Raw genomic sequence first — 23,953 nt, 5'->3', positions numbered from 1 at the left:
CTGGCACTATTTCGAAGAAGAGCAGGGAAGTTATCCATGGTGTCCTGGACAACATTTATCCCTCAACCAACAACTGAAGAACAATGAATGATTTGGTCCTCATCACATTGCTGTTTGTGGGAGCTTGCTGTGTGCAAATCGGCTGCAATGTTTCCTACATTACAATAATGTCTACACTTCAAAAGTACTTCATTGGTGTAAAGCATGTTTGGGACATCCTGAGGTCATGAAGGGTGCTACAGAAATGCAAGTTTTTTTCTTTCTTCTCTCTTGCATGTCCCTTATGAAACTGAAGTGCATTAACCTCTGCAATTCCCACCAGCAAATGCTGAATTCAATATAGATTGTCTTATAGTTATTTTTTAAAACATGTCTTTAAAATTTGATCAATGCATAACTGACTGGAAAAGGAAAGAGGAATGAATGGAATGTGAATAGGACGCTATTTACTTTTTAACCTTTCTTAGAAAAATAACTACATTTGCATCTAAACACAAATAATACCTTCCTGAGTCTAATGTTTAATTCAGTTAGAAAGAGCAGCATCGAAAATCCACAGCACCTGAAACACAAGTTAGTGGTGTAAATTCAGAAACAGTGAAGGACATTTCACATTTACACTGCCTGCTCCTTTCAGCATTAAAAACAAAATTTATTGAGAGAAGGAATTTTAACTCTGGGTGAATGTGTAAAATAGGCTATATCGAACTAACCGCCCATTATACTCCACTTCCTCTTCCCTTGCATGTACACATTAGAAGGGAAATTCAGAGTGAGGTGTAGAATGATTCAATTCACACCATTGCCCCACATGAAAATTACTCCTATTGTTTCTAAAATCTAAATGAACGTTTCTATTTCTGGTATGACCCTGTGTTGGTCAATTTGTGCACATAAAAAAATAAAAACAACTTGCATTTATATAGCTCCTTTCATGACCTTAGGATGTCCAAAGTGCTTTACAGCCAATGAAGTACTTTTTAGCAGTGTGATCACTGTCGGAATTTGCACACAGCAAGCTCCCACAAACAACAATGCGATAAATTACCAGGCGAGCTGCTTCAGTGATGTTGGTAGAGGGATAACGTATCGAGTTGAGCAGGTTCGCGCACAACCTTCTGCTATCACTTTATTGCTGGCTACTTTATCGTGTGCACAGGTGAGCACGCCCCAGCTGAACCTCCTCCTTGACCCTCCCTGTGGAGAGGTGCTTGGCTTTTGGCAGGGTTCATATCGCAAACTCACCACAGCAGCAATTGTTGACAAAACCAACTACTGATATACAGAGTTAACGTTTCAGGTCAATGACCTTTCATCAGAACTGGAAGATGTTAAGAGCACCACCTCCCTTTTTCTGTGCACCATTTTATCAATCCTGCCCTCCACCCTAGCACAGACCTTTCCTCTTTGGCTTCTTCAACCTTTGGACTTTTCCCTGGCTCTACACTTGCTTAAGATCTCTAACATCTTCCAGTTCTGAAGAAAGGCCATCAACCTGAAGCATTTGACCTGGATTTTCCCAGCCTCGTGGAGACGGATTTGGAGGCAGAGGGGCCAGGAAAGTAGGGGGAACCCTCATGGAGTCGGCTCCCTGATGCTGTCCCACCTGCAGGCAACTTTCCCCGGGGTGGGCAATGAAGCCAATTAAGGCCCCAATTGAGGACCATTTACCCCCAACTTTCCCGGTGTTGCACGGGCCCCCTGCCGTGTCAGGAGCAGGCAACGCTACAGAAGCAGCCTCTCGCAGGAGGTTGGTGGGCTATGGGTGACTGAATTAACTGGCAGCATCAGGGGACCGCAATGCTTACAGGGGTCCAGGAGCAGCTGCTGGTACTCTGCTGGAGGGGTTACTCCTCAACCTTGAGGCCCCTCACAGTACTTTGTCATCTTTCTCAACACTGAAGAGGGAGGCCTTCATGAGAACCTCCGTTTCGAGGCACCCATTAGGTTGCCCTCTTCTCCAGCAGCGCTCACTTCTCCAGGTGGGGCTGCCGTCCGGCCATTGTTGCAGGCCCTCCTATTGGGCTTCCCTCTTTCCTGGTCTGCCCGCCATCCTCAATCGGATGGTGGATGCAGAGGCAGACAATTAGGAGGCTGCCTCAAGTAAAGTTGTTCTGGCGGGCATGCGTGGGCTCAGGATCCACATAAGGTTCTGACACCCAGGGAAAATTCAGCCCATTAACTCTGTTCTTCTCTCCATAGTTGCTGCCTGATTTGTTTAGTGTTCTCCAGCGTTTTCTGTTTTTTGTTTCAGATTTCCAGCTTCCTCAGTCTGTAGCTTATGTTTTATTTGCTGATGATGTTTAAGTATTAGATACTATAAATAAGAGCTCTGGTGTGTGAATTATAAATGGAGTGCTTCTCTCAGGCACAATGATTATTCCTGCTGTCCTGCAGGCCCCACCTGCCAAGAATGAGGCACATTAATGTTGACACATGGACATTAAATTTCAAATTGTTGCTGGGAAGAAGAGAAGGCCTGTGACAAGGGGTTGCCAGGCCCCTGGCTGGAAAGACATTTTTGCATATTAACAGACAGTGATTGTAACAAAGGAGCTATCCCCTGCTCCAATACAATCCACAGACGTGGTCAAACCAGTGAGTCACAAGACTAACCTGCTTGGCAGTCTGGGTTTTTTTCCTGAAGTGTACAGTTTGAACTGAGCGTCTGCAAAAAAAGCAGAATACTCCTGGACTGAAGCAGACCTCCTCTCTCTTCTGTCTGCTCCCATCTCTTTCTCACGGAACACCAAAACCCACTGAATACACATGAACCCCAAGAGAGCAAAGTCTCCTACAGTGAACAAGGTTTAAGAAGAATACTGGTCCCCAACGAAAAGCAAGATCTACCTACAATCAAGGACTCTACAGTAAGCTCGAAGAACCGTAACAACAACTCTTCAGATATTGCCTCAAACCTTTCCACTTCATTTTACTTCTACTCTTTCCTGCCTCTATTTGCATGTGCGTATCGCATATGCATGCTAGCGTGGGTGCGTTGTGTATCTGTAGGCGTCAACCAAATTAGAGTTTCAGTTTAAGTTTAATAAAATTTCACTTTTCTTCTTTAAACCTGATAAAACCTGTTTGTGGTGGTTTCTTTGCCTTATAATTGGAAAGCAGCAAACAAGAATTCACCAAGGGGGAGATGAAAACACGGTGTGTTTAAAATTAAACCCTGTTACAGTAAGACCAAGTGAAGGCTGAAAGGGACCCCTAGACACCTTTCTCACCTGGTTGTAACATTGCCATGAGCTAAAACACATGAAAATCCTGCTACACTTGGTCTCTGTCCATTTTTATCATGTGACATCTATATTCCAAGTAGAAACAATCTGAAAATCTGACCTCCTGATCCATTTATGATTTATACAGGTACAAATTATATTTATTAGAGAATAGAAGCATTTGTCTTCAGTTAGCAATAAAAATGCTTTAGTCCCCACTCTCTTTTTCTCACTCTCTCTCACTGGCATGGGCCAATAGCAAGAAACGCACAAATTCTATACAGAAAAAAAAATCTTGAATTTCTATAGCACCTTTCAACCTTTGAACATCTCAAAGTGCTTTACAGCCAATGAGGTAGTTTTGAAGGGTAGTCACTGTTGTAATGTAGGAAACACAGCAGCCAATTTGCGCACAGCAAGGTCCCACAAACAGCAATGAGTTAATGACCAGATAATCTGTTTCTTCTGAACTTGATTGAGGAATGAATATTGGCCAGGACACTGGGGAGAACTACCCTGCTCCTCTTCAAAATAGGGCGCTAGGATCTTTTATATCCACCTGAGAGGGCAGAGAGGGCCTCAGTTTAACACCTCATCCGAAATTCAGCATCTTCAACAGTGCTGCACTCCCTCAGGACTTGAAACCAGAACCTTCGAATTCAGAGGTGAGAGTGCTACAGACTGCACCACAGCAGATAGCACTCCCCACCCCAAGGGCAATTAGGGATGGGCAACAAATGCTGGCATTGCCAGCGATGCCCACATCCCATGAAACAAATAAATAAATAAAAACTGATCCTTTTAACTGACGGGGGATCTAAAAATTGATCAGGACAATTGCCCAAAGCAGGTTTTATCAATGGGCTATTCATTCTTCTTTCCTCCAGGTTGAGCAAAATGATTCCCCAAAACAGACTTCTGTCACACAATTTGTTTCCAGGTCTTTACTTAACAAACGCAAATGCATCATTACCCCTTAATGCCTTTTCTGTGGGCAATATTTTCTGACACTGATTAAAATAAACATCTGAAGATGTGTTTCTGTACTTCTGAGGTTCATGACATAAATTTTTGAATGCAAATACTCAGGGTGGGGGAATGCTATATCATTATCAAACCACCCAGCAACAGCTGAATAGGGGAGGGGGTAAGATCATACATTGGGCAGGAAGCAAATGCAATGCTCTTAATAGGAACAAAAATGTTTTATTAACTTTTATGTTGTTAAATGAACAGCTAAAGAAGGAGAAATAATGTTGCAACATTTCAAACCAAGTGCTGCAGCTTAACCAGAAAGTAAGGAAGAAAGGACTTGCCTTTCATGACTTTAGGATGTCTCAAAGCACCTTACAACAAATGAATTAGTTTTGAAGTGTAGTCATTGTTGTAATGTAGAAAATGCGGCAGCCAATTTGCTTCAGCAAGCTCACTCAAGTTAGGTCCTACAAACAGCAATGCAATAATGACCAGATAATCTGTTGTTTCTTAATGATGTGGGTTGAGACATAAATATTGGCCAGGACACCTGCTATTCTTCAGAATAGTGCCATGGGATCTTTAACATTCGCCTGAGAGGGCAGTTAGAGCCTCAGTTTAACGTCTCATCAAAAAGACGGCACCTCCTGCAGTGCAGCACTCCCTCAGTATCCTGGACCTTTTTTGCTCAAGTCTCTGGAGTGTGATTTGAACTCACAACCCCAGGACAAGAGTGCTACCACTTTTTCCACAAAACAAGCAAGTAAAGGAGCTGTAAGCCCCAGGGGACATTTTACTATTTTGAACACTCCATATAAATGTAAGTCGGTGTTGTTAAAAAGAAAATGTTGAGGTTTTGCGAGTGCAGGCTGTGATCCAGAGCTGGACCCACCCCACCCCCTACAGTCCCCAGGTGGGCCAAACAACTGCCAATTTTACTTGATATATTGATTCATCAATGGTGAGCCCAGTTTCTGAAAGACCAGGGATGCAGCAGCCCCTGGTGTTGACAGCCCTCACTCCTCTCTTACGTCACTTGCATTCTTTGCAGAGTGCGGGAGGCTCCATTCCTTACAAGGTCCTGCAGAACTGCACCTTAAGACCAGGACTCTAGTTGGACATATTGCTGGAGGTTTCATCGCATGACCTCCTGCTTCCAACTACCCTGCCCCCCTTCACCCCCCACCATTGGTCGGCCAACACGTCAATCCTCATGGCGCCCCAACTTCCCACATCCAACTGGGAAATAAAGAGGCCTGATTGGATGCTTCTTGACTCTCAGTCAAACAGCCTATTTTTCTCATTATGACTAATAAGTGGAAGTGTTCAAAGAAAATAGAAAATAACACATGGTATTTTAATTCTCTGATGATTTTTTTTCCTGTGTTTGCTTGCAGCAGTGTCCTGGAGATAAATCTTCAATATCTGGAGACTCCAGGGCAGTCCTGGAGGGTTGACAATGATAGAGCCGGGACACAGAATCCAGCCTGATCTATAAACATTTCCAGCATTCTCCTGCCCCAGAAGGGGCCCCATTTGTCTTTGCGTTTGGCCGAACTTCCACATTTGCAAAATATTGCTGTGCGATGATGTAAAATCACATTAAAATACATTGTTGTATCACAAAAATGTCATTGTATCATTTCAAGCTAGGCAATCGCAATGATTATTACATTTAGCTGTTCTCCCTCTCCAAGTGAAAAGACAATAACCTTTTAAGTAAAATCTATTGCATTTTATATATTTTTTAGAAAGGATAAAGATGTAAAACCGAAGCTAACCCAGAGACACATACTTCATTGCACGAATGTATTCTGCATTCTGAAACCTCACGTTGGATTATTTAGTAGCTGGGCTGCTTCAGACTCCACATCAGCATAACATCGAGGCATAACATCCAGTATCCATGTTGCACATATCTGCTTTGTATATCAGGCCCAAACAGTAACCCTCCTTTATAATAAGAGTACAAACAGCATCACATCACACTGCTCCTCATCTCTATAACTCATTGGTGTCATGCTGGGTGCTGGCAGTAGCCTGTTGTGCTATTTGTCTTTAGCGCAGTTGTGACTCTACAGCACAGTCCATAATTTGGCAGCTATTTACCGTGACATTCCCTTTCAATGCAGCCATAACACTCACTAGAACCATTATTTGGTACAATTTACCACATAAATTGCATTGTCGCGCATCAAAGTTAGCAGCTAGCTACACCAGCCAGCTCAGTGAGAGAAATACGTCTACCGGTTTTAGTTAGCCTCTTTTTGGTAAGCAGAATCTTTAAGTGGAGCTGATAGGAATTATTTGATCATTAAAAACGTTGCTGACTTATCATTTAAGTGTCAGATTTTTCGGCCGTCATCTTAATAGATTTCTGTCCAAATAATGTAGCATTGCATAGATTGTGTTTTAAAAATAAAAAAAAGAATTAAAATTTTCCGAGTAACTTACATTGCGTATGTGTGCACAACACATTTACGTACAAATGAAGACAAGAGACTGTATCTGTGGATATTTTCCTGCAGACAGTAAAAATGGAGCTAATTTGAAAGCACAACAGATATTCACACACACGTAACTTCCCCTTTTTTGTCAAATATTGCTGTGATATATTTCACTCTTTTATTCATATTATGCCAACATAAATCCACTTTACCAAAACTGCATGAACACTTTCAATGCAATAACCCAGCTGATTTATCTTCCCACTATATCAGCAGAACTCAGGTTCAAATTGAGCTATTGCTGTGTATTATCAAATCACAGAAAAGGCCCTCTGTTGTACTTTCTGCAGGAGGTTTCATTAATTTTTGCTCTTCATTTTTTCTTTACAAGTAGACATGATTGAAATAATGGATGGATAACAGATAAATGTGTTTAAAGAAGCCTTGAAAGTGTTATAAGCAAAAGAGTTTATAATTTGTGAAGAGACAGACAGTTAAGCATCTACCATCTCCTGGATAAAACCCTGGCCCTGTAATGCATCATTCCCGAACTATGAAAAGCCCTTTATGCTAATTAAGCCGCTGCCCCTATTTTTGGAATGTACTACTCATATATTAACATTTCATTACAGCTTTGCACTCACTGGCTGAGGTAACTCAGCCACAATCTTTCCAATATTCTTTCCTAAGTAAAGGTAATCAACAGCTCGGTAAACAGACTCCAGCCCGACAAATCTTCCCTCAGGAGCCTGATCTCCTCGATCGATCTCACATACAAGTTCACCTTTTCCATACATGTCCAACAAGCGCCTCACACTGGCTTCATAGTGCGTGTTGTGATGGGCAAGAAGAACCCACGGACACTGGCGGACTTCTGGAGCAACTTCAGCGGCAGGTTGCCTGCACTCGAGCCCATCAATCCGAGGGAGCTTTGATAGGACGAGACTAAGCCGATGACAAGAAGACGTCCCTTGATAGCCAGATGGTTGACGGCCAGTTTGAACATTTCCCCTCCCACTGATTCGTAAACCACGTCCATCCCTTCTGGGTATTCCTTTCGCAGAACAGTACCAGTGTCCTCGGATTTGTAGTTAATGGGGCGGTCACACCCTATTGATTTCAGGAAGCGAACCTTCTTCTCCGAAGAGCAGGTGCCAACCACATGGCAACCAGCTGCCTTGGCCAGCTGGACAGCAAACTGACCAGTGCCACCGGCAGCTGCCGTCACCAAAACTTTCTGGCCCTTGGAGAGTTCGCCAAGCTCCTGGAGGCTAATACAAGCCATCGTACCACTAAGGAGCAGTGTAAGGAACTGGGGCTTGACCGATGGCACCAGGATTGCTTTGCTGGCTGGCACAACCACGTATTCAGCAAAAGCACCTTCTTTCAAATAGGCCACAGGTTGGCTCACACAATAGTTGGCACTACCATTTGAACCAGGGCTACCACTTCCCCGATCCCTTCAAAGCCAATGTCAAACGGAGGTTGAAGGGAAGTGTTGTATCAGCCGGCACTGTAGTTGATGTCCGATGCATTGATGCCAACAAATCTGGACCAAAGAGAAAAATAAAACTATTAGATGTTTTAAATTTTCAATGAATACCATATGTTGGCAAGATATAACGAGTAGTGTGCCACAGGGATCAGTGCTGGGGCCTCAACTTTTTACAATTTATATAAATGACTTAGATGAAGGGACCAAAGATATGGTTGCTAAATTTGCTGACGACACAATGATAGGTAGGAAAGTAACTTGTGAAGAGGACATAAGGGGGCTACAAAGGGATATAGATAGGTTAAGTGAGTGGGCAAAGACCTGGTAAATATAGTACAATGTGGGAAAGTGTGAAATTGTCCACTTTGGCAGGAAGAATAAAAAAGAAGCATATGATCTAAATGGTGAGAGATTGCAGAGCTCTGAGATGCAGAGCGATCTGGGTGTCCTCGTGCATGAATCGCAAAAGGTTAGTTCGCAGGTACAGCACATAATTAGGAAAACTAATAGAATGTTAGCGTTTGTCACGAGGGGAATTGAAAACAAAAGTAGGGAGGTTATGCTTCAGCTATACAGGGCATTGGTGAGACCACATATAGAGTACTGTGTAGAATACTGGTCCCCTTATTTAAGAAAGGATGTAAATGCGTTGGAGGCAGTACAGAGAAGGTTTACTAGACTAATACCTGGATTGGGTGGGCTGTCTTACAAGGAAAGGTTGGACAGGCTAGGCTTGTATCTCTTGGAATTTAGAAGAGTAAGAGTCAACTTAATTGAAACATAGAAGATCCTGAGGGTTCTTGACAGGGTGGATGTGGAAAGGATGTTTCCCCTTGTGAATCTCGAACTAGGGGTCACTGTTTAAAAATAAGGGGTCGCCCATTTAAGACAGCGATAAGAAGAAATACTTTCTATCAGAGGGTCGTCAGTCTTTGGAATTCTCTTCCTCAAAAGTCGGTGGAAGCAGAGTCTTTGAATATTTTTAAGGCAGAGGTAGATAGATTCTTGATAAGAAAGGGCGTGGAAGGTCATCGGGGGTAGGTGCAAATGTGGAGTAATCAGTTCAGCCATGATCTTATTGAATGGCGGAGCAGGCTCCAGGGGCCGAGTGGCCTACTCCTGCTCCTAACTCATATGTTCTGATATTCTCTAAGTGCACATTAAAATTGGGGTAATTACAATTACGTTTTGAACAACAGCTATGTATGTGTATATATTATACTGCATTATGGTTTGCATGATAACATATTATTATGCTGTATTAGGTTACATGCTATGTTATACTCCAATTTAGGCCCAGTTTTTCATTGCTCCACCATTGGCGACCGTGCCTTTGGCTGCCTGGGCCCTAAACTTTCAAAATCTCTCCCTAAGATTCTCTGCCTCTCTCTCCTCCTTTAAGTCGCTCCATAAAACCTACCTCTTTAATCAAGCTTTTGGCCAGCTGTCTTAATAACTCCTTCTGTGGCTCAGTGAACACACCTGTGAAGCACCTTGTGACATTTTACTATGTTACAGGTGCTATACTAATGCCAGTTGTGGTTGCAGTATGTATTATGCTATATTGCTACAAAATAATATGGATTATTAGGCTTGAATGTTATATTATCAGTAAGTATGAGACTAAGGTATGTATTAAGGTAGATATGATCTATTGGTTACATAAATATATTGTGTAATGTCAGATGTTATGTTATATTAAATTATGTGCTATCCCATGAAGTGCTACAGTGCATAGTATATAACACTGGGCTATGTTGTCTATTGTGGTTGGCATATTTATTCTATGCATTTACAACCTTATTTTCGATTGACATCCTAACACTGATAGAGCCATGGCTTACAGCCAGCAAGTCCTACATCTTAATGGAAACCTTCCCGCTTCGCAACACTTTCCACCACCTCCTCTCATAGTGGTAAGGATGCGGCCCTCATTGCCAAGTCACACCTAAACTTCCTCCCCTGACAGTTTCTCCTGAGTTGAGCACGTCATCCGCTTTCATCTCTCAAACGCCTTGTTTAAAATCCTTGCTGTTTATTACCCACTAACTGATATACCAACTCCCATTATGAAATGTTCTCTCTTCTCTCCCCCCGAGACACTCTAAGTTGCAACTCTTCATGTTTGATGATTTCACTGTACACATTAACTCTGCATAGTCCCTCACTGCCCTACTGTCCTTTCTCAACTTCACATAAATGCCCTCACCCTCACTGCCTCATGTAGCCTCTCTGCATTGATCTCCAATGAAGCAATCTCAGACCAGTTCTTCATCTCCCTTATACCTCCTCTGATCTGACAACTCTCACCGTCTGCCCATGAAAATAGATTTTACCCAACTCCTTTACAACTTCATTCTTAAATTCTCAACTCATCAAGATGCCTTGACTACAGAGAACTTACTTCACTTCTCCCTTGTCGATCCTGTTGATGCCCTTGATTCCTGATAATCAATCACTGTCTGCTGGCCCTGTCACCTGGTGCAGTCCATGTCTTCTCTTGCTACACAGGGATGCAATCTTGAATGTTTCTTGAGCACACCTGGCTGGGTCATTAAACACCAGATCTGGTTCAACCTCATTGAGAATTACTGTGCTTCTCTCTTCTCAACTAAAACTGTCAACTAATGCAGGATCATCTTGGAGGACAAGGAACCCCTTTTTACATGACCAATCACCTCCTTAAACTCTTCTCCTCTACCCTCTCTTCCTTCACCTTAAACATTGAGAAAAATACATGGAATATCTTCCTGGTTCCTCTCTTTCTCTCACTCCCTATTTTTTTTCTGTCTCATAGTTTGAATCCCAGTTTTCTGAAGCTTTCTATTTCCCACTGTTGCCCCCAGTGCCATCTCATCGATGGGACCCATCGTCTACTCCTTCAATGTCCTTCCTACTCTACTCCCTACACTCAAGTCCCAATCCTGATTTGCATGCTAGTTGACTTCATCAGTGAGATTTTCCTTTATTCAGGCACTGTCCCTCTCCCCTTCAAAACTGCCACCATCACTCAACTCCTCAAGAAATCCACTACTGAGCCATCCATCCTCTCAAATTACTGTCTCATATCCAACCTACCTTTCCTCTCCAAGGTCTTTGAACATACTATTGTCACCACCTTGCTTTGAGTCCATCTCTTCCTAATTCTCTGTTTGACTTTTGCTAATCAGGTTTCTACCTTTCTCATATCACTTAAATAACCTAGCCAAAGCCATGAATGACATCCTTGGTCACTGTCACCATGATACATCATTCCCCTTTTGCCTTCCTGTAACCTTTTACAACAGTTGACCAAACCATCCTTCTCCAACACCACTCCCCCCTGCTCCAGCTTCATGGGAGTTTCCCTGCATGGTTTCATTCCTACATATCCAAACATAGTCAGTGGATCTCCAGTAATGGCTTCTCTTCCCTACCTTTCACAACACCTCTTGAATTTCCCAAGGACCTATCCTTAGCCTTATCTGTTTCCTAATCTGAATGCTACCCCTTACCCTTATCATCTGTAGGCATGGAGTCAGCTTTACATGTATATCGTTAACATCCAACTCTACCTCTCCACAATCTCTCTGAAGCCTCGAATGCCTCTGTCTATCTGACGTCATGGTTCTCTTTAGCAATGTGGTCATGTTACTGAACTAGTAATCCAGAGGCCTGGGCTAACAATCTGGATATCAGAGCTCAAGTCCCACCACAGCACCTGGGAAATGTAATTTAAGTGAATTAAATAAATCTGGAATTAGGGATAAGATTAGGAATTAAGTAATAAGAACTGAAAATGCTGGAAATACTCAGCAGTTCTGGCAGCATCTGTGGAGAGAGAAACAAAGTTGACGTTTTGAGTGGGATATCTCTCTTCTTCAGAACCGGGCATTTCACCAACTGGGGAGGCTGCCCAGTTAAACCTGGTGGCCTCCGTGCGGACTTGGCTGGGGGCGGGGGCTGGGTGCCTATCAGAATGAGCCACCCCTGTTGAAACAAACACCCTGCCTTTGAGATTGACCTCCCACCCCCACCCCTGCTGGGGCCAGGCTGATTGGCCACAGTGAATCCCGGCCCCACTTACCTTATTTTCCTGCCCCCATCACTGGCTGGCTGGGTTTGGGGACTGCTGCAGTTGCAGCAGTGGCCACCCCTCCTGGTGGTGCTGCTGGGACTGATGAGCTGCCGGTCTTCTGATCAGCTAGCAGCTCTTGGAGGCGGGAGATCCTGTCTCAGAGGGGTGAAAACAACAACTGCAGGAAGTTAATTGCCTGAGCCACGCAAAATGCGGTTGTGGCTTTTAGGGCCAGCAGAGGCAAGCTCGCCCCTGACTTTCCAGCCAGTCAGCGGGCCCACTGCCTTCTCATAAAATCCCAGCCAAAGTTGCTGCCTGGCCTGACCCTGGAGAGCTTTAGACCTCACATTCTATTTCTCTACCAGGACCACTTACCTTCATCTCCACATCATTGGCCACATCCATCCCATCAGCTCAGCCTATCTGCTGTTAACGCCTTTATACATGCCTTCAACACCCCATACGTTACTCCTCCAATGTTTTCCTTACAGGTCTCCCATTTCCCATGAATTCCATAACTCTTTCCCATGTAAACGTGCGTGCGGCAAACTGTGAGCATGATATGTACTGCCTGCAACGGGACATAGATAGGCTAGCAGAATGGACAGAGAGGTAGGTGGCAGGTGGAATTTAATACTGACATGTGTGAGGTGATGCATTTTGGCAGAAGGAATAGGGAGAGGCAATATATACTTAATGGCACAATTCTAAAGAGTGTGCAGAAACAGAGAGAGCTGGCAGTGCATGTGCATTGATCTTTGCAGGCGGCAGGACATATTGAGAGAGTGGTTAGTAAAGTATATGGGATCTTGGGCTTCATAAATAGAGGTATTGAGTACAAAAGCAGGGAAGTTATATTGAACCTTTACAAAGCTCTGATTAAGCCCACACTTGAGTACTGCATCTAGTTCTGATCACCACACTTCAGGAAGGATGTGAGGGTCCTTGAGAGGGTGCAGAGGAGATTTACCAGAATGGTTCCAGGGATGGAGGATTTTTAGCTGCAGGGTTAGGTTGGAAAAGCTGAAATTGTTCTCCTTAGAACAAAGGAGATTAAGGGGAGATTTAATAGAAGCGTACAAGATTATGAAAGGCTTCGATAAGTTAGACAAGGAAAAGCTGTCCCATTAACAAATGGTACAAGGACTAGGGGACACGGATTGAAAGTTTTGGGCAAAAGATGCAGGGGGAAATATGAGGAAGCACTTTTTACGCAGAGGGTGGTAATGGCCTGGAACTCGCTGCCCACAAGGGTGGTGGAAGCGGAGACGATCAATGACTTCAAGAGGAAGTTTGGATGGCCACCTGAGAGAAATAGACTTGCAGGGCTGCGGGGATCGAGCCAGGGAGTGGGACTGATTCATAGCTCCGTAGAGAGCTGGCACAGACTCGATCTGTGCTGTAATTGACTCTCTGACTCTATTTCATTCTATAGCAAGTCCTCCTCACCAATAATTCTCATCCTTGTTGACGCATATTTCCTGCCCATCCCAATTTTTTATTACTTGTTCAACATCCTTCAATCCCTCCATGGGCTCACTGCACCGCACTCTTCAATCACCTTCAGATCTCTATCCCTATTGAACATTCTGTTCCTGCGAATCTGACCTTCTGTGCGTCCCCCACCTCTCCCTTTGCCCAGTGGCAAGCCTCCAGTTGCCTCAACCCTACTCTGAAACTTTCTATTTAAAGCCTCATCGCCTTTCCCTCCATCTTTAAAATCCTTTGCACAAATATCTCTTTGACGAGGCTTATACCTCTTAATTCTGCCCTTCCTGGATCAGTGTTTATTTCCTTACACAACAACAACTTGCATTTATACAGCACCGTTAACGTGGTAAAACATCCCAAGGTGCTTCTCAAGAGCATTATCAAGCAAATTTGATACTGAGCCACCTAAGGGGCTTGAAGGAGTTTTAAGAAGCATCATAAAGGAGGAGAGAGAGAGATAGAGAGGTGGAAAGGTTTAGGGAGGGAATTCCATAGCTTAGGGCCCAGGCAGCTGAAGGCATGGCCGCCAATGGTGGAGTGATTAAAATCAGAGAAGAGGCCAGAATTAGAGAAGTGCAGATATCTTGGAGGGTTGCAGGCTGGGATAGGAAGAGGGTGAGGCCATGGAGGGGTTTGCAAACAATGATGAGAATTTTAAAACCAAGGTGTTAACAGATTAGGAACTAATGTAGGTCAGCGAGCACAAGTCTGTGTAGCACCTTCTGACAATTATTTACATTAAAGGCACTATATGAATGCAAATTATGATGTAGATTATCTTATGTTACAGTACACGTGGTAGTAAAAAAATGAGGAATCCTTGTCTCGATTTCACTTTCTACTGTAAATGCAAAATTGACATATCACTGGTAGAATAGTTGCTTGTTCATTGTTTAGCAAGTTTGTTTAAGACTTAACCTTTAAATTGAGGTCTGATGCAATGCTCTACTGCTCTTGAGGAGTAGAGTGAGAGCTTATAAATTTCAGTGGCTCAAAAATAATTACCAGACGAGGTTTGCTGCTCATTTCCTGGGCACATTACTAAAAGCTTACCTAGATCTCAAGGCATGGATAGACATTCTCAAGGGCACAGAGATTTGGAACTCACCACGGAAATTATCTAAACTATGAGAGCTGAAATAATCGAGAGAAACAAGGGCTATAAAAACTCAAAAAATGTAAAATTGATATGATTAAGGAAATTCAAGTGTTACGGTACACATTAAGGTACAGGTTATGCTATATAAATGATGGGCGATAAACTCGATAAGGCCTATTAGCGGGTGGGGGGCTTGTGATGTGTGGTTACCCTGGGTCCTGTTGAGGTAATGCAGGCAGTGCACAAGCCATGAGTCACAGCTTGCTGTCTTAAAGGGGAGGTGCATTCAGGCTGGAGCAGCTGGTGGAACTGTCTCCAAAATTGTTTCAGAGAAAGAATAAGGCTAGCAATGGAGCAGCAGGCCGGAGAGAGGGTTCGCAGGTTCTCTGATGTAGTGCTGGGGGCCTTGGTGCAGGAAATGGAAAGGAGGAGAGAGGTCACTTTTCCACAGGGGGCCAAGAGGCCCTCCAGGCATACACTGCGATGGGAATGGGTGCAGGCGGCCATGGAGATCAATTCGAGGATCTGTCTGCAGTGCCGCAAAAGAAGTTCAATGACCTCTAAAGGGAGGTCGAAGTCAGTGAATGCATCTTCAAATGGCATCTCCTACCCACCGCGCCACCAACCTCACACATTACTTAATGCACCACACCCCATCACTCACCAATCATCAATCAGAACTCAAGCCTAACATTCAGATGTTCCACCTCACCCTCACCTCTCGCAGTTTCTACATACTTCCAGCTATTCAGCTAGGACAGGTACATCACTATGTATACACACACCCTGCAGCCCACTCCCTCACATTCTTTCCTCTCTCTTGCAGGACAAGGTAGCACATAACTGCAGGGAGCAGCAGAGAACCATCAGGGGACAGGCACGATGGCATCACCTGAGCCACTTGGAAGAGATTTTGCTCGGCATTATTGGCACGGCCCTCAATGAGGCTGTGACAACCGGTGTCACTGAGGACATCCAAGATGTTGCTGCCTTATGCACTTTCACAAATCCAACCTCACCCTCATCCTGCTAACTGGCATGAAGTACAAGCTGCAGAAGGTGTGACCATGGACCTCTTGCTTTCTACCCAATCCCTCACCCCCACCTTCCCTCACCCCAACCCTCTCCTTCTGCATTTATGCTTTCAGATACCCAATACCTGCCGCCTGGCGAGCCAGTGCAGCCTTACCAGGAAGGTCATGAGCAAGAGACATGTCTGATGACGTGGCCCCATTTCTTGATCCGTCACTCGCGGTTATTAGCTCAGATACTGGCACTGTGCGAACCTTAGAGGCCAGTATAGAGCCAGGATCAGCATGCAGTGAGTTACCAGGCATAAGTGGGCTGCAGCCGGGCTAAGAGAAAAGGATAGAGCGTGTGCCAGCGCCCCGGACGGCTAGGTCACAGACAAGTTGTGCTGCAGGTTTCGCTGATACGGTCTTTGATGGGGCAGCGTACTGGACAACGCTGATGGGCATCCACACTGAGATGATTGGTGCATTGGCCACAGAGCCTGTTGTCACGGTCAAGAAGCATGGAGCAGTCCAGCTCCAACTCAGCACAGGGTCTCACGCACAGCCTGTTCTTTCCAGCGTGGAAGTGGTGGCCAACCCCATGACAGCACTTGCAGACCTAGCTGTGGATGCAGCTTCCATTACAGCATGGGCGGAAGCCACCCAATGTCTGGGTGCTGCAGCGGAAGCTCAGACTGAGGTGATGAGATCCACGCTTGGCACCAGTGCTTAAAGGGGCTTGCAGGATCTCACAGCAGTCCAGTTTAGTGACCACCTCTTTGGTGAATTGTAGGTGCCTCAGACACTGCTCCTGGCTGAGGTGGAGGTAGGAGAAGTGCTTCCTGCAGATCCTCACTGGATACAGCCTTCTATTGAGAGTCCTCCTCCTCCATCTGCGCACAGCTTTTCCTTTCTGCTGCCCGTGCTACAACTTCCCGTCATGCTGAAGCCCAAGAGGGATGGCAACTATAGTCCCACTGAGGCTTTCTGCTGACTTCAAATTCCACTGAACTCCTTTGGAATGTCCAGCACCACTCCCTTCCGACTCCAACAACTTTTCAAAATTCCTCCAACACAGTACACAGTACTCCCTCTAACTCTGGAGCAGCGAAAGAAAGTCAAAAGCATCTCACAGGAGAACGTCCCTTTAAATAGCGCCATAGTGTGGTCCCCTGTGCAGCTGAATGCATGTTCAGCTGAGGGTGTATTAGGGCATCAACAGGATCTGCAAGGTCGAAAATGGCAGACTGGGCGCCAAATCAGTGTTAGTGACATCCCGATCTCCATGCTTCGGGTGCATGGCACACCCACGTCCCTGTGCGCCTATGAGCGTGGGGCACCACGCAGATTGTGCCAGTCTGGACTCCGGGCTCCCATAGCACAGACACCAGGAGCTGGATTTTCAAATTGGGGTCTGGAACCCAATGCCCAGATGAATTCTGGGCCCCGACCGGGTGCCTCGGCATTGTCGCTCTCATGATGCCATTTTTAAATGTAAATGCCCTAATTGGGCAGGAGGTGAGCTCAGCACCCAATTAGTGGCATTGAGTGCCTCCAGGAGGCTGGAGGATAAAAGTGGGCCAACAGGAAAACTGAACTTCCGGCGCTAGCACCGGCTCAAGAAGTACATCAAGAAACAGTCTCAGGAGAAAGACTAACAAACTTTATTTGGCTCCGAGCAAAGCCAACAGCTGTAGCATTAACATGCACCAGGCTGTTCAGGTTCTCCAAAATAACGATTAAAGGTTCCATTCTGCACTGGACAGGCATGTTAAGCTTCTTAAGGAGCCTAAGGGGCTATTAATTTGGCAGTGAGCGGGTTTCCCACTCCCTTCCCCCTGTGTTGGAGGCATCGAGATTCCGAAACAAAAACAAGAAATGCTGGAATCACTCAGCAGGTCTGGCAGCATCTGTGGAAAGAGAAGCAGAGTTAACGTTTCGGGTCAGTGACCCTTCTTCGGAACTGACAAATATTAGAAAAGTCACAGATTATATACAAGTGAGGTGGGGGTGGGGCAAGAGATAACAAAGGAGAAGGTGCAGATTGGACAAGGCCACATAGCTGACCATAAGGTCACGGAGCAAAGGCAAACAATATGTTAATGGTGTGTTGAAAGACAAAGCATTAGTACAGATTAGGTGTGAATACACTGAATATTGAACAGCAGCAAGTGCAAACCTGAAGAAAAACAACCTGAAAAAAACAGTGGGTAAGCAAACTGAACAAACTAAGATGAAATGAAATAAATGCAAAAAAAGATTGTAAAAAATGTAAAAAGGAATGTAAAAAAAAAGGAAGAAAAAATAACTAAAAATGAAAGTAAAATGGGGGGCTGTCATGCTCTGAAATTATTGAACTCAATGTTCAGTCCAGCAGGCTGTAGTGTGCCTAATCGGTAGATGAGATGCTGTTCCTCGAGCTTGCGTTGATGTTCACTGGAACACTGCAGCAATCCCAGGACAGAGATGTGAGCATGAGAGCAGGGGGGAGTGTTGAAATGGCAAGCAACCGGAAGCTCAGGGTCCTGCTTGCGGACTGAGCGGAGATGTTCCGCAAAGCGGTCATCCAGTCTGCGCTTGGTCTCCCCAATGTAGAGGAGACCACACTGTGAGCAGCGAATACAGTATACTACATTGAAAGAAGTACAAGTAAATCGCTGCTTCACCTGAAAGGAGTGTTTGGGGCCTGGGATAGTGAGGAGAGAGGAGGTAAATGGGCAGGTATTACACCTCCTGCGATTGCAGGGGAAGGTGCCCTGGGACGGGGACGAGGTGGTGGGGGTAATGGAGGAGTGGACCAGGGTGTCGCGGAGGGAACGATCCCTTCGGAATGCTGACAGGGGAAGGGAGGGGAAGATGCGACTGGTAGTGGCATCACGCTGGAGGTGGCGAAAATGGCGGAGGATGATCCTTTGGATATGGAGGCTGGTGGGATGAAAAGTGAGGACAAGGGGAACCCTGTCACGGTTCTGGGAGGGAGGGGAAGGGGTGAGGGTAGAGGTGCGGGGAATGGGTCGAAGGGAAGGGAAGTGACCTTTACATGGTCCATCTCTGACACTTCCCTTCCCTTCCTCGACTTCTCTGTCGCCATCTCTGGGGATAGGTTGTCTACCAATATCCATTATAAGCCCACTGACTCCCACAGCTACCTCGACTACACTTCTTCACACCCTACCTCCTGTAAGGACTCCATTCCATTCTCCCAGTTTCTTCGTCTCCGACGCATCTGCTCTGATGATGCTACCTTCCATGGCGGTGCTTCTGATATGACCTCCTTTTTCCTCAACCGAGGATTTCCCCCCACTGTGGTTGACAGGGCCCTCAACCGTGTCCGACCCATTCCCCGCACCTCTACCCTCACCCCTTCCCCTCCCTCCCAGAACCGTGACAGGGTTCCCCTTGTCCTCACTTTTCATCCCACCAGCCTCCATATCCAAAGGATCATCCTCCGCCATTTTCGCCACCTCCAGCGTGATGCCACTACCAGTCGCATCTTCCCCTCCCTTCCCCTGTCAGCATTCCGAAGGGATCGTTCCCTCCGCGACACCCTGGTCCACTCCTCCATTACCCCCACCACCTCGTCCCCATCCCAGGGCACCTTCCCCTGCAATCGCAGGAGGTGTAATACCTGCCCATTTACCTCCTCTCTCCTCACTATCCCAGGCCCCAAACACTCCTTTCAGGTGAAGCAGCGATTTACTTGTACTTCTTTCAATGTAGTATACTGTATTCGCTGCTCACAGTGTGGTCTCCTCTACATTGGGGAGACCAAGCGCAGACTGGATGACCGCTTTGCGGAACATCTCCGCTCAATCCGCAAGCAGGACCCTGAGCTTCCGGTTGCTTGCCATTTCAACACTCCCCCCTGCTCTCATGCTCACATCTCTGTCCTGGGATTGCTGCAGTGTTCCAGTGAACATCAACGCAAGCTCGAGGAACAGCATCTCATCTACCGATTAGGCACTCTACAGCCTGCTGGACTGAACATTGAGTTCAATAATTTCAGAGCATGACAGCCCCCCATTTTACTTTCATTTTTAGTTATTTTTTCTTCCTTTTTTTTTACATTCCTTATTACATTTTTTACAATCTTTTTTTGCATTTATTTCATTTCATCTTAGTTTGTTCAGTTGGCTTACCCACTGTTTTTTTCAGGTTGTTTTTCTTCAGGTTTGCACTTGCTGCTGTTCAATATTCAGTGTATTCACACCTATTCTGTACTAATGCTTTGTCTTTCAACACACCATTAACATATTGTTTGCCTTTGCTCCGTGACCTTATGGTCAGCTATGTGGCCTTGTCCAATCTGCACCTTCTCCTTTGTTATCTCTTGCCCCACCCCCACCTCACTTGTATATAATCTGTGACTTTTCTAATATTTGTCAGTTCCGAAGAAGGGTCACTGACCCGAAACGTTAACTCTGCTTCTCTTTCCACAGATGCTGCCAGACCTGCTGAGTGATTCCAGCATTTCTTGTTTTTGTTTCAGATTTCCAGCATCCGCAGTATTTCGCTTTTATCGAGATTCCGAGACGACATCCGGGAATGCGATTTTGAACCGACCCCATGGCCCTTTGAAAATCCGTCCCCGGCAGTGCTACGAAGCCAGCTTTTGTAACCAATGTCTTTTATTGAGCAATATATCATATGGTTTATTGGGTTAGGTAACAGATTTTCCTTGTCATCATTCACAAGTTCATTCACAGTACCTCTGTGACCTCTTCCAGCCTGACGTGCCAGTCTGTGACCTTCAATAATTTGATTCTGGCCTCCTTTGCACTCTTTCTCCCCTCCTGCCTTCCCTCCATTGCCACTCCACTCCTCTCCCTCTGCAGTTCCCTGTCTAAGCCTCTCTGTGCTACTCCTCTCCTTTGAAAACCTTCTCAAAACCTACCATATGATCTATGCTTTTGGTTAGCTCACCAACAGCAATGTCTCCTCTCTCAAATGCCTTAGGACGTTTCCCACATTAAAGGTGCTAATATAAATGCAAGTTTGTTGTCATACATTGTCAAAAAAAATTTGAGAAATTATACTTTCAAAGCCTTATCCAAAAAAAGGTTGAACAAACAGCACAAAGGCGGACTGCGCAGTCTTGCCTCACTTCAATATTAATTTTATTGAAAAGCAAAATTCTCATGTTAATGTCATTCAAATAATCTTTGAGGTACGTTGTCATAAGTAGGGCATTTGCAGGGTTATTACTCTAGATATATTGACAATTAGCAACAGAATAATAAGTTGACATGGAAACAAAAGTCTAAATTTTGTTTTCTTACATACAGTTGGAGTAGGTCATTTAGGAAAAGGTTGGAACACCATTCCTAATGCTCCTGACAATACCGTTTTTGCATGCTTAATTTGGTTACCAAATTATTAAACAAATAGACTCACCAACAAGAAGCACCCATCCACAGAAGCAGCAGGTATAACCATGTAACTTTAAATCACAAGCTGAAGACCTAGTCATTGAAAGGTCAGTGAATGTGGCTTCCGATTAAATCATCAGCCACCTTGACTAAACTCTTGCCACATTTCTAAAGCCTCTTAAAATCAGCAACCATCGAGAGTCCGAGCATGTTCTTGATGTTATTCCCAACCTGCTCCACAATCATAAGGATATTCCCCATTGAACTGCACAAAGAATTTTATTTTTAACTGTTGAAATCTCGGGACTTTGAGGAGTCTGTCTCTTTCTCTCCTTACAATGGGCTGTGGCGTTTGAGGAGGTGAGATCATACAAAATAAATACAGCTGACAGAGGCCATTTGGCCCATTTCAGTTCTTCCACCTAGAAAGATACTAAGTTCCGCCCCACCCCACACTCTGTAGTGTGAAATCCGATTGCTTCCCTCAGTAATTCCAGGTTACTCCCCCTCCCCACTTTATTTAGTAGTCCATCCCATGCGTGCATTACTCTTTGTATGAAGAACGACTTTCTGATAACATTTGCCTTTTGCAACTTTGAGCGTGCGTTCTCTCATCCATCACTTTGACCAAGCTTTTGGTCACCTGTCCTAGTATCTCCTTATGTGATTTGGTGACAAACTTAGCTATTTCAGCACAATTCATGGTCGATGTGTACACCGCCTATTTTTCTTCCTCTGTATAACACTTTGCACTGGTCCGTAGTAAATTTCATCCACCATTGTTCCACACACTTATGTCTAATTGTCACGCCCAGTCTGATATCATCCACAGCGGGAGTTAAAAAGAGATGAGGAGTAAAGAATCAAAAGAAAGCACAAACTGAAAAGAGGAGGGAAAAGCACCAATGAAGGAAGAATGTGAGGAGAATTTGCTTTTAAAAAGGGCTATGAAATGGATGAAAATAGACCCAGAGGAAGATAAGGAACCAAGATGAAATAAACAGGAGGTCCGACAAAATAAATTACCTGATGCACTGGTAAAATTTAATGAGGCTCCTGTTGGTTTCTCTTTGCACGTTACCCATTGCAAACCTAAACACTTTAAATTACAGGTCCTGTCCAACAGGAATACCTCCTGCGCTTTCTGAAACTCGAGAAACAAAATGGGGAAGTATATCGGGGGTGGGGTGTGGGGAGTTGCTGTTTAGAGACGGGAAAATTCTTGTCCTGAGCAGCCTCTCAAATCTTTGTCACCTGCGGCGGCAGTTCAGTGGACTCTGCCTCTCCTCTAGAATGTGCTGTGATCCGGGGGGAGCTATCAGACTATCAGAAAGCTGCATAAATCAAAAAGCGGATGAGGCATATGGCCTTGTTTCGACAGAAACTGACAGAAAGCAGAAACAGGATTGCAGAGTTGGAGGAGTGGCTGTCTGGCATGGAAAGCTGATTAACTGCCTTGAAGGGAAATTGATGCGCTGAAAAAAATAGAAGACAGCAGTGGTTTGATAACAAAATAGATGATTTGGAGAATTATTCTGGCAGGAGCAGTTTCCTTTTAATAAGCATGCCAGAGCAGGCAGAATGCTACGACCTATCTCCAGAATAGCCTGACTGGGCTTCTGGGATTGCTGGAATCTCCAAAATTGGAATTCAAATGGGTACAGTGCTCATTGCAGTCACTAACATAATCCACAAGACGGGACCAGGAGGAGGCCATTCAGCCCTTCAAGCCTGTTTCATCACATAATGAGATCATGGTTGATCTGTGACCTAACTCCATATACCCAGCTTTGCTCCATATCCCTCCATACCTTTGGCGAACAAAAATCTATCAATCTCAGATTTAAAAGTAACAATTGGTCTAGCATTCTGTTTGCGGAGGATGCATTGATGTGTTTCCTAATTTCACTCCTGAAAGGCCTGGCTCTAATTTTTAGACTATGCCCACGAGTCCTAGACTCCCCAACCAGCAGAAAGAGTCTCTCTCCAGGCTATCTGTCCCCCTTAACATCTTGAAAACGTCAATCAAATCACCTGCTAATTTCCAGGGAATACAACCCTAGTTTGTGTAATCTCTCCTCATAATTTAACCCTTGGAGTCCAGGCATCATTCTGGTAAATCGAAGCTGCACTTCCTCCAAGGCCAAATGTAAACATGGAATGTGATATCACCTTAAAGGAAGCCTAAAAGTACTTTTCTATAAAAAAAAGAAAAACTTAAGCTTTGGTCAATGGTAGTGTGATGTTAGAATGGTGGTGTTAATGTTACTGGCAATGTAATGTTTCGAATGGCAGTTTATGATTTTGGAGTATCTATCAAGTACAGTGTGATGTCCGACTGTTAGCGTCTATTGCACTGAGTGCATCTAAAGCTCTGAGATTGGAGTGTGTGTCCATGGCAGTGTGATTATGCTCCAACTGGGTGATAATGCTCCACATAAGCTTCCTCCTCCCACCGCTATTCATCTCATGCGATCCTTCTATTCCGTTCTCTCTCATGTACTTATCTAGGTTCCCCTTAACTTACTGCTTGTTGTTCACCCTTCCCAATTTTTGGCCAGAACTCAATATAGCTGGGCAGATGCTCCCTCTGAAAACCAGAGGGAGCCTCTGGAGTACACAGGAACAGGAGAAGACCATTTAGTCCCTTGAGTATCTTAACTCCATCTACCTGTCTTGGTTCCATTTCCCTTAATATCTTTGCCGAACAAAAATCTATCAATCTCAATTTGAAATTTTTATTGACCCCCAGCCTTAACAGCCTTTTGGGGAAGAGAGTT

The 23,953-nt window shown here is 44.8% G+C and overlaps 1 protein-coding gene across 1 annotated transcript in view; it reads right to left on the bottom strand.

Annotated features, from left to right (window-relative positions):
- Nucleotides 1-5,081: 5,081 nt before the first annotated feature.
- LOC137370199 (prostaglandin reductase-3-like) overlaps nt 5,082-23,953 on the bottom strand; it is a 64,852-nt gene continuing 45,980 nt past the window's right edge. The window contains 3 exon segments of the mRNA XM_068032510.1: nt 5,082-7,493; nt 7,496-8,089; nt 8,092-8,198. Coding sequence (XP_067888611.1) covers nt 7,276-7,493; nt 7,496-8,089; nt 8,092-8,198 — 919 coding nt within the window. The 3' untranslated portion in view covers nt 5,082-7,275.

Source organism: Heterodontus francisci, chromosome 5 (genome assembly GCF_036365525.1).
Source record: "Heterodontus francisci isolate sHetFra1 chromosome 5, sHetFra1.hap1, whole genome shotgun sequence".
Classification (NCBI taxonomy): Eukaryota; Metazoa; Chordata; class Chondrichthyes; order Heterodontiformes; family Heterodontidae; genus Heterodontus; species Heterodontus francisci.
The sequence above is the reverse complement of the archived record's forward strand: the minus strand, read 5'-3'. Positions and strand labels throughout refer to the sequence as shown.